We start from the raw sequence: 10,933 nt of genomic DNA on the forward strand, positions 1-10,933 counted from the left end.
TAAAGCTAAAAGACAAGACCGAAAGTTTACGTGGGATTTTCATGAATAAATTGATCAAAATCAATCATGCCTGGAGAAAACAATAGGTTGTAATTAGCAGTACAATGACCTGCACGTGCAGGGATGATTTTGATGAAATTATTCATAAAAAATAATCCCACAAAACATTGCGGTCTTGTCTTTTAGCTTGATTTTAGTACGACAACGTTAATTGAAATAGCTGTATGCAAAATAAAAACCAAGCGTGAAGTGAGGGGAAAACCAAAAACAACAAACAAAAAATTTACATACAACAAGGTAGCAACACGTGTAGCCTTCAAGCTTTTGTGCAGCCGTCCTTGTATTTGCTGCGACCATCCGTTAAAATTCGCAGCTTATTTCGCATTTTTCTCCGACGATTTGCCGCTCGGAAAAATAAATAATAAGAAGGAGTAACTAGGGAATACCCCGCCACTCCAAAAGTGACCCTGAAACGAGTGGATACGCGGCTACGCAGAAACAGTGGTAAATACCACCCACTCTCCCTCACGTAGCTTCGTGGCTACGCAGCTACGCGGCTACGCAGCTACGCAGCTACTTGGCTACGCGGCTACGCAGCTACGTGGCTACGCAGCTACGTGGCTACGCAGCTACATGGCTACACGGCTACGCAGCTACTTGGCTACGCGGCTACGCAGCTACGTGGCTACGTGGCTAAGCGGCTACGCGGCTACGTGGCTACGTAGCTACGCAGCTACGTGGCTTCGCGGCTACGCAGCTACGTGGCTTCGGCTACGCAGCTTCGGGTACGTAGCTACGTGGTTTCGGCTCGTGGATTAAAGCGCATTATTTCGGCTCGTGGATTGAAGAACGAAGTATATTCATGTGTAGAGCGTTTGTTTTGGTTCGTACGCGTAGCTGCGTAGCCACCTAGCCGCGTAGCTACGTAGCTGCGTAGCCACGTAGCCACTCTTTTCAGGATTACCTTTGGAGTGGCGGGGTATTCCCTAGTTAAGCAAAAACTAGACACACATCGGTCAACCATGTTTCACGGATCAACAACAAGGGCCGTCACGAACCTCTTTAAAATTCTGACGTCATCCATAGGCTAATTAAAACTAACTGTAGTTAACTGCGTGGTGTGACCGCAACAGGGGCACCCAACAGATCGTTTCGGTAAATTATCTGTTCGGAAGGCCCTTAATCCCCTACAATTTTCTGAAGAGAATTTTCACTTCGAACTTTCGTGATATGGGAAATTTAAGGCTTACTGTTTTCGGATTGATAAAAATGTCGTTTCGGGTGCCGAGAAAAGGTCAGCTAAGATTTTCGGAAAGGAAATAAGACCAAAGGTTTTCGGGAAATGAACAAAGATGCCCTAGTAATTTCGAAAAGACTCAGGTTGCCCTAGAATGACCGAACAGATAAAAATATTATAGCGCGGCCTAAAATGAACTTACAGAGCTTTAAAGTCACGCCAGGTAGCCTAAAATAGCGTTTCAAAGGATCTGAGAGAAAACTTTCGTTGGGTGCCCCTGCCGCAAAGTCAACCGAAAACACTAACTACAGTTAGGTTTGACGCCACGTAACTTGACACTAACTTAAGTTAAACTTTAGTTACGTCGTAGATGTGACCGCAGCTATTGTCATGTTAATGTGAATGTTAATGTCGACCTAGTTGTTATAATAGATGTCAGAGTTAATGTAGATTATCAAATAAAACCTGAAAAGAAACCATTACTCATGCTGGGTAAACAGTACTTGAGACAACGACACCATGGTAACGATCATAAACAAATTGAAAAGAAAGTAACGACACTTTTTAATTATTTAAAATTATTAAACATCTGGTAGCAAAAACAAGCCATCTTTCACAAGTTGCTACAATCTGCAAATGGCGCTTTACAAAAAAGGGTGAGGTGATGGCTTTATGGATTCTTGTTGCACTTTCTTTAGTGAATGCTGTCCACGGATTAAGTCGTTTTTCGGAGCCGGACTTTAAGGCTATTAATTTTGCAAAGTCTATCGAAGACCGAAAATTAACTGGAAGGATCATCAAGGAGGTTGAAGTCGCATCGGAAAATTCGTGCCAGTTTGAATGTGTCAAAGACACACGGTGTTTATCATACAACCTTGTTTCCACCTCAGGCAAGAAGACAAAAAAATGTCAGCTTAGTGACTCTGACCGATTTGTTGGACATGAGAATTTTACAAGCGAAGACGGAGCGATGTATAGAGGGATACAGGTAAAACTTAGTGAGAGAATAATATAGATAAAGATATTTGTTTTCACTCAGTTAAAAAAAATGATGATGATAAACATTTTTTCGTGATTGGAGTTGTTGTAATTTTCCAGTTCTATGATATTGCACAAAAAACCTACTTTTAATCCCTGGAAAGCGTATCTCTTTTTGCAAAAGGCTTCATTAAACTTGATGAAACTTGATGGAACTACCCAAATGCCAATATTTTGCGCGTCCCGTTCAATGGCTGTTCAGGTTTATTTGTTCCACTGAAACATTTTTTCCAGACCGTCTGCGAGCGAAACTTTCCTTGCGCGGAGAATGAAGTATGTATTGCGGACTACAAATCCCATCATGAAAGTCATCTGTGTAGATGCTTTAAAGGTAGGAGCTAATAAACTTAACTAAGGCTGACAGATGTTGAATCCGTAAACAGTTGCACTTTAGGGTCTTTGTCAAACCTTTATTTAGTTCTACACAATCACAAATAGCCATTCTAATTATGAGCGGAGGAGAATTTTAGACGACAAAAAGAATTCGTCACATTTACCTGTTTTTGCAATACTTTAAATTTTTAAGAAAATTGAAGAGCCGTAATCTGGATTCATGATGATCAAAAATTAAAACGTTCTCTGGTTAAAAATTTTTATGTATGGAAGCGAAGGTAAACAAATAACAAATTCAAGCTTACATATAAATTATAAAAAAAGTAAGCAATGGCAGATTCTTAATTCTTTCTTTCGCATGCGAAGGTTACTAAGAGCAAAGAGAGGCGAAGTTTTACATTAAAATGAGGTTTAACCAAAAGGTCTGGACAACAGGAAAGTCACAATCAGTTTTAAATATAAATATTTTCAATTTAAAAGACATGTTGACAGAAACTTCTGCCTTCTTCACAGCAAATGTTACAGAAGATACAAATTTGAATATAAATAACTAAAAAGTGCTAATGTACGGATACAAATAATGGAAAAAGCGTGAGGACTGTGCAAAGATAAGCTTAAATTAACGTGTTCAAATTAAATTTTTATTTATTTATTCACCACGACATACAATCATAGAAAGTTACAGTGAATAAAAGACAAGGATCTTACATAAGTTTAGAGTAACTAATAATAGTAAAAGAAGAAGTAAGAAGTGGCGAGGAGACCTCAAGAAACCCCCGGGCTTATACTGAGAGGTCTCCTCGGAGATATGTTAGGACCGTAGGACTAGTAAAGACATTGTATTTAGATTATTTAACATTCGGTGGTAAGACTATAAAGACATAATAGAGTCGGACGTTTCATACAATTAACTGAGGAAATCAAGAAGCTTTCTTTTGAAGGTGGATAGACTAGGGGAAGACGTAATTGATAATGGCAAAGCATTCCATATTTTTGGCCCTCTAAAGAGTATAGTAAATTGCTTGATATTAGTTCAGAAGGTGTGAGGTCGAAAATGAGCTGAGGTTCTAGTATCATAATTATGAATTTGACCACCAGTCGGAAATAAATTTAAAAAGGGCGAGGGCAGCAAACGATGGTGATATGAAAACATAAATTTTGCAATACAAAGGGAATCAACAACTTCAACACGTTAATTTAAGCTTATCTTTGTAATCCACACACTTTTTTTCTAATATATTTTTAATACGCATGTATGAGCATTTGCGTGACATTTGCCCTGAAGAAGGCAGGACGAAACATGCCTTTAAAATTGAAAATTGCCGTTTTATACTTAAAACTTAAAATAAGGTTGTATAAAAAGTTATTAAAATCGATAGGGCATTAAATTTTTTTACATCGTAAATGAAATGGTAAAGTGGATCCACCGGCACAAAATGACTATCGAAAATATGGAATGTTTACAAGATGTGAGCACAATTGGACCAAGTCCAGAATGGCAGAATAGCAAACTTAATTAAAGGTAGTTTTTTAATCATTTTGCCACAGAAAGAAATATTTGTCCTGTCCTCAGCTTACTTTAATGATAAAATTTAATTCAGTTTAAAGGAAAACTTTCCTTAGTCCTGCTGTCAGTTGTTCAAAGAGCGGATAACTTTATCCAGCGGATAAGTCGCTATCCAGCGAATAAAGCGTATTGGTTGATATACATTTTATCCGCTGCATTGCGATTTATCCACTGGATAGAATCATCCGCTCTTTGAACAACTTAGGCCTGCATTTTGTACCACTTTATTAATTTTTAGACGCCCTATCAGCTTTTCTCCGAATCGATTCGTATCGTCCTTCTTAGTTTCTGTAGGCTCGAAGGAATAACCATTAAAATTCTGTAAGGACTCGCTAAGATCTGTGTTTCCGGAATACCTTTGCATTAGGAGGTTCTGACTTTAGATGAAGACAGTGATGATGATGACGACAATAATGATGATGAGAAGCAGGAGGAGAGGAAGAGGAGGAGGTAAAGGGAGAAAGAGGAAGAAAAGGAGGAGGTGGAGGAGGAAAAGGAGGAGGAGGAGGAGGAGGAGGAAAAGGAGGAGGAGGAGGAGGAGGAGGAGGAGGAGGAGGAGGAGAGAAGGAAGTGGGAAGGAAGAGGAGGAGGTAGAGGGGGAAGACGAAGAGGAAGGAAGGAGGAGGAGGAGGAGGAGGAGGAGGAGGAGCAAGAAGAGGAGGAAAGGGCGGGGTGGAGGAGGAAGAGGAGGAGGTGAATGTTCCAAGGTTGTGATCAACCTCCATGATTGACGGTTAATTTAATCTGGTGCCTCTTTTCGAGTAAAATCAATTATTCAATTAATTGTGACATAGTGAACGTTTCTGGCACTCAGTGGGTTTATTTTTCAATTTAGAGTGCCCAAGAAACTGCTATGACCATTACCGTATTGGTTCCAAGACTAACGGAGTCTACTCTGTCTACCCTAACAACGGAGAACCCATTCAAGTGTTCTGTGATATGACAACTGAGGGAGGTGGTTGGACCGTGTTTCAAAGGCGAATAGATGGATCCGTGGTCTTTTATCTTGGCTGGGAATCTTACAGAACAGGATTTGGGAATCTAAACGGCGAGTTCTGGTTGGGAAACGATAACCTCCATCGTCTGACAACAAAAAGCAACATGATACTTCGAGTAGATATGGAAGATTACAACTCCGTCCGGAAATATGCCGAGTACACGACCTTCTCCGTGGCTAACGCGAAAGATAACTATCGGCTGGCAATCGATGGATATCGAGGCACCGCGGGCGATTCGATGGCTGCGGGTTGTGCTAGACCAGCTAAGTACGTAAAAACAAAGTAAATGTTCCTGTTTTATATTTTTACGGAATTGTTCCATCACACCATAGAATCAGTTGTTTCTTTTCAAACGTACATAGTGTATAAATATTTCACTTTTTAAGTTTCGATCTCTCAGAACAGTATTAATTTTGTAGGAAACCTTTCTCTTGTAATCTTTGTTCCTCTCTGCCCATTCTTGTTGGTCCAACCTAGACGTAAAAGAGAAAATTGTATTGTTCACGTGGCTAATTACCCAGTCCACACCCGTTTTCGCTTGAAATCGCAAAGTTTCTTCCGATTAAAACGGTCACAAAAAACGCAAATCTTTGAAAATGCTCTCCAAAGTGGACATTTGGAAGGGCGTCGCTTTCATATTCTCGTGTTACCACCTTACAGCGAAGCTTTTCCTATCAAAACGATGACATCATGAGGTAGAAATTAACAGCCAGCATTTTCGAAAACGTCTGTTTTCGGAGTGACGGTTTTCATCAGATACCTGTAGACTGAGGGCAAAGCTGAAAAAGACTTCTGTGTTTTAACGAAAACGAATGGGTGTGGACAGACAAACACTATCCAGAAACGCTAGTGTGGACTGAAATGTTTTTATAAGACAGAGAAAAACGTTTGCATTTCCCAACGAAAACGGATACTTACGTGTAAACCTTGCCTAAAACGAAAAAAAAACAACTGTTAGACTTTACTGTAATGTGGTGTAGCCGAGAGGGATAATGATTACACCTGCTGTTTTATATTTTCTGTATAATGTGCGTTAGTAAATAATAAAATTATTCAATTGGAATAAACCTGATAGCGGGTGAACTGTTGATGTTGAAGTGACACTCGGATAATCAGGAACTGACACTTTTTAAAAGTTGCCAATCAAGCCGTCAAAAAGTCAGTTGTTAAAAATATGCGAAAGACAGCTCAGAATGCTGTACTTCTTTAACTATGTTTGTTTTGTTGTTTAGGAATATGATGTTCACGACCAAAGATCGGGACAATGATGTAAGCAGCAGTGGTAACTGTGCAGTGCGGTATAAAGGATCATGGTGGCACCACGTTTGCCTCTGTGCCAACCCCAATGGATTATACCAAGGAGGAGGACACGCCCAGGGTGTCGTTTGGGCAACCTTTAGAGGTCTGGATTACTCCTTAAAAACCATCGAGATGAAATTTCGACCCAAGACAGCTAAGTGAGAAACAGTGTAGAGAATTCGCGTTTGATTTTGGAGCAAGATTTTTCCGGTATTTTTATCGAATTTGCACAAATGTCTCAGTAAAAGTAGTTTAAGATGTACACGACTGGATGACACTAGCACCATATAGTAGACCTCAAAAATGTTTGAACTATAATTAAGCTATAGTGGCTTGGATATTGTCGAAGATATAACTCTCCAGTTAGTAAAATTAAGCTTTATCCAGGTTTTCATCACATTTAGCAGGAGTTATCTTTTCTGAAGTAAGCCTTGCTATTGTCCATCAAGAGGCACAACTCCAAGATAAGTATCAGGAAATTAAAGTTAGCTTTTGGGATCTGAAACATTTGCTTTCTTAATGTTTATTACACAATTAGCTTTTAAACGATCTATGTGTTCCTATAGTTTGAAGTTAAGGACGGTGCCTACTAATACCGAAGTATTTTTGTGCGGCTTATGACTATGCGGGAAAAACAGATCTTAGCAAGGCCTCTTGGAATCCAAAAAGAAAATTGGGGGTAACCACGCATTTTTCAGAGATAATTAAGCAATAATATCTCTAAAAAGCGCCAAAATATAAAGTAATGTACGGGATTTTTTTCCTAAATTGAAGTTTAATTATCTCTGAAAAATGCATGGTTACCCCTAATTTTCCTTTGAGATACCAAAAGCACTTGCTAAGTTCTGCTTTCTCCGTATAGTTTTAAACCGCGCAAAATTATCCCTGTGTTAGTAGGCACCCCCCATAGGAAACCCGAGTATCTCGAGATGCGCAGAACGTATGCGCAGTAGCAATAGTAGGCACCGTCCTTGATCCCTAAAGTGTGAAAAAAGTTTGGGTAATAAGCTGTTTTTTCATGTTGCCTCCCTCCTTAATCTTTGTCGCAAGATCATTTATACGGCACTGTAGACCTTATGCAAATATAGCTGACACTTCAACATTCGTTTGTCTGCATTCAAATTAGCCTCAATAGCCTCGTTCAAGGTAGAATATTGTTTTAACTAATTTTCATTTTTAACTCAAGAACGAGGTCAGTAACGCTTATTTGAATGCAAACAAAATAATCTTACGATGTCAGCCATTTTTGCACTGGGTCTATAGTTTACAATCGTGTTCCTATAAAGTACGAAATAAATATTGCACATAAAAGCAAACCAGTTGGCTATCTACAAAGAGCACCTATAAACCACTTGGCCAGTCTTTTCTTGAAAAAAACTTTAAAGAAACTGTGGTGTTAAACGGGGAAGTGGAAACAAATACTTTGTTTTACCAACTGAGTTTATAAGCTTATTATTTATTCCCTGAGATACCTTGACCTGTTAGTCAGGTCATTACTGGTGTGTTTTGGCTTTCTATTTACATTACTTAACTTCCTAATTTCTAATGGTAAGTTATTTCACAATGTCGGCCCAACTAAAGAGAAGGCCTAATCACCGTATGTCTTTGTGTTAGTTTTACGCACTGCTAAAACTTGTTCACGGAGGCTGCTCTCAATGAGCGAGACTAGTATCTGTAAGTAAGCATGTCAGTAATGTACAGTTGGCGCTAAGTTATTGAGTCCCTTATAAACGAGTAGCAAAATCTTCAAAATAATTCTAGATTTAACAAGAAACCAGTGAGGATTTTGAAGTACGGGCGTAATGTGATCATACTTCCTAGTCAGAGTTACTATCCGGGCAGAAGAATTTTGTAACAATTTTAGCCTATGCAACTGATAATTAGGTAGCCCATAAAGTAGCGAATTAGAGTGGTCTAACTTGGAACTCACAAAAGCATGTATAAGTATTTCCGTAGAGTCATTGTTAAGATACTTTCTAATTTTACTAACATTTCTTAAATAAAACTGAGCCGGTTACATAATTCTGTAATGTGTTCATTTAGGGAAAGACATGTCAAATTTGACATTTAGATTCCTTGCAGATGAACAGGGACGTATTTGCTCATGTACAACTTCTACACAGTCCAGAATTTGGAGCTGAAGACAAGGAGTTCAGATTTATCCTGGTTAAGCTTTAAGCCGTTGTGAACCATCCGGGACAGGTCAATATCATCTGACACACAGTTCGACTTTATACTTAGCCGTCAGGGGCTCTTGATTTGAATCCGTCTTAAACGAAACATAGAGTTGGGAGTCATCAGCATATATATGGAACTAAAGACCATGGTGCTTGACAATCTTCGCAATGGGGGTTGTGTACACCAGGGGGTGCTTACCATTTACATGGAAAACACAGAAATTCCAGTTGGAAAATAAAATGGTACGCATCATTCCATTTGGAGTACTTCTAAAATTATGGGCTTCTAATCAAAGTGATGCATTTTTATTACTCCTTTTGGGATTCACAGCTGATGTTCAAACATTTTGCGTGTTATTTATCTTCTGTTTAGACAAGCTAAACCATTTCGTATTTTATGCCGAAAATTTCCATCCGGGTGGTTTGCGTAAATGGTAAGCACTGCAGATAGAGTAGAAGCCCCGATACGGAACGTTGAGGCACGCCACGTCAAAGCCTAATTCAAAGTGAGGATTTGCACCATACAACCTGAACATATTGCTTGTAAGACGTGAGGTAAGACCGACACTTATTGAGAACATTGTCCGTAAGGCCATAATTGGTTGAGAGACTAGACAACAAAGTTGAGTGGTCCATAGTATCAAAGGCAGCCGAGAGATTAAGCAGCAACAGAGACACCGGCTGCCTATTATCAATAGCATATAGAATGTCATTTTGAACCTTGATCAAAGCTGTTTTGTTGAGTAGTACATTTTAAAGGCCGACTGCAATGGTTCATCCAACTGGTGTGTGATGATGTGCTTTGTAAGCTGGTCAGCGGCAGCCTTCTCATTACCTTGGATATAATAACAGTAACGTGGATCAAGGGATTATCAAGGACGGTACGGTTCTGTCAAAAGCTTTTTATTTGCTGTCATATGGCAATAATAATGATAATAATAATAATAATAATAATAATAATAATAATAATAATAGTAACATATAATTACAATAAGATCCTACATCGAAACGTTTTATAATAATTATAAGAACCTTCCCAAAACCCTCATACCACCTGAGAAATCTCAAATACTTAATAACTGTCAATTTGAAACCAAGGAGGATGCCACTGCGCCACATAAAAATAGCACTTGCAATAAAATATCTCTGACATTAAATTTAGTGTGATGGCGTTATCAGTCACGTGACCACGCCCAAAGAGAGCGTTTGAGCACATTGTAATGGTCATCTGTCAATACGAAAGTCTGAATCAATGAAGTCAGAAAGAAATTGGTTTGAGGTATGTAGCAATGGCCATTAACGGTCTTGCATATTAAAATTAGGGGAGTAATACACAAAGGACACATAAACCGAAAATCTGGAGGACTAAGTCGAGAGACTTCGTGAGTTTAAGGTGCATTGCAACATAAATTTGTATGTGTTTTAATGTCTATTTGAAATACATTGGCTCTTTTACGATGTTGACGTCATCGTTCACGTGACCAGGACGCTCGGACAGTTCTCGAGGTTCTTGTAAATCTACATAAAGCCCAATTAAACAGCGATTGGTAGACCGCAGGTTGTTTATATTTTAGTAAAAACATTTTTAAATTAAAAGAGGCATTAATAGTTTTTCATGAAAAAATAAGCAGGAGATCTACTCATACTAATCTGTGATTGTCTCATGCTGTTATGCGTCTTAATTCAAGTCAAGATAAAAGCAAACTCGTATATGATATTTGAATGTATGCTCTTGCTAATAATGGCATCGACGGTATCAAAAAACATTGGCCGAAAACGGTGCTTGGGTACCTGGCAGCTACAAGTTATAAAAAGTGTTACTGTACGATTATTCATTGTTCTGGTCAGTTTTGATGGCGAAGGGAACGGACCGGGAAAATGCGTTCGTTGCTGATAAGGAGAAAAAGATAAGGAGAAAAAGAAGAAAATCTAGTTCGTTATACCGAGGTTTTTGTTATATAGCGATTTGGTATATAGGAGAATCGCACGGGATCCAATGCGTTTAGTGAATATCTTTCCGCGACAATGATTTTTTAAGTTACTGTCAAGTTAATGTGAATGCTGATGTTAATGTAGGTGTTTAAAAAAGAGTTATGAAATACAGCAAAAGAAACCATTACTCATGCTGGGTAAACCGTATTTGAAGTTAATGTTTTTATCAATTATTGAATGGGAGTTTTAATTTGGAAAAACAGCGCCATGGTAACGATCATAGACAAATTGTGAAGGAGGTGACGATACTTTTTAATCATTTAAAACTATTCAACATCTGCTAGCCAAAAAC

At 38.7% G+C, this 10,933-nt stretch overlaps 1 protein-coding gene across 1 annotated transcript; it reads left to right on the forward strand.

Annotated features, from left to right (window-relative positions):
• Positions 1 to 1,882: 1,882 nt before the first annotated feature.
• LOC146464833 (microfibril-associated glycoprotein 4-like) lies at positions 1,883 to 6,754 on the forward strand. Its single transcript, XM_085129636.1, has 4 exons — positions 1,883 to 2,225; positions 2,510 to 2,606; positions 5,011 to 5,440; positions 6,406 to 6,754. The coding sequence occupies exons 1-4, from the start codon at positions 1,902 to 1,904 to the stop codon at positions 6,632 to 6,634; spliced, it is 1,080 nt and encodes a 359-aa protein (XP_084985762.1). The 5' UTR covers positions 1,883 to 1,901; the 3' UTR covers positions 6,635 to 6,754.
• The last annotated feature ends 4,179 nt before the right edge of the window (positions 6,755 to 10,933 follow it).

The sequence above is a fragment of the Pavona decussata genome, unplaced genomic scaffold (assembly GCF_977016875.1).
Source record: "Pavona decussata unplaced genomic scaffold, jaPavDecu1.1 SCAFFOLD_161, whole genome shotgun sequence".
In the NCBI taxonomy this organism is placed as follows: Eukaryota; Metazoa; Cnidaria; class Anthozoa; order Scleractinia; family Agariciidae; genus Pavona; species Pavona decussata.

Bases quoted from the DNA above. Each gene is read 5' to 3' on its own strand.
- LOC146464833 (XM_085129636.1), top strand. From the start codon at position 1,902: ATGGCTTTATGGATTCTTGTTGCACTTTCTTTAGTGAATGCTGTCCAC. The intron at 2,607-5,010 runs GTAGGAGCTAAT...TTTTCAATTTAG, and splicing joins TCTGTGTAGATGCTTTAAAG to AGTGCCCAAGAAACTGCTAT. The intron at 5,441-6,405 runs GTACGTAAAAAC...TTTGTTGTTTAG, and splicing joins GGTTGTGCTAGACCAGCTAA to GAATATGATGTTCACGACCA.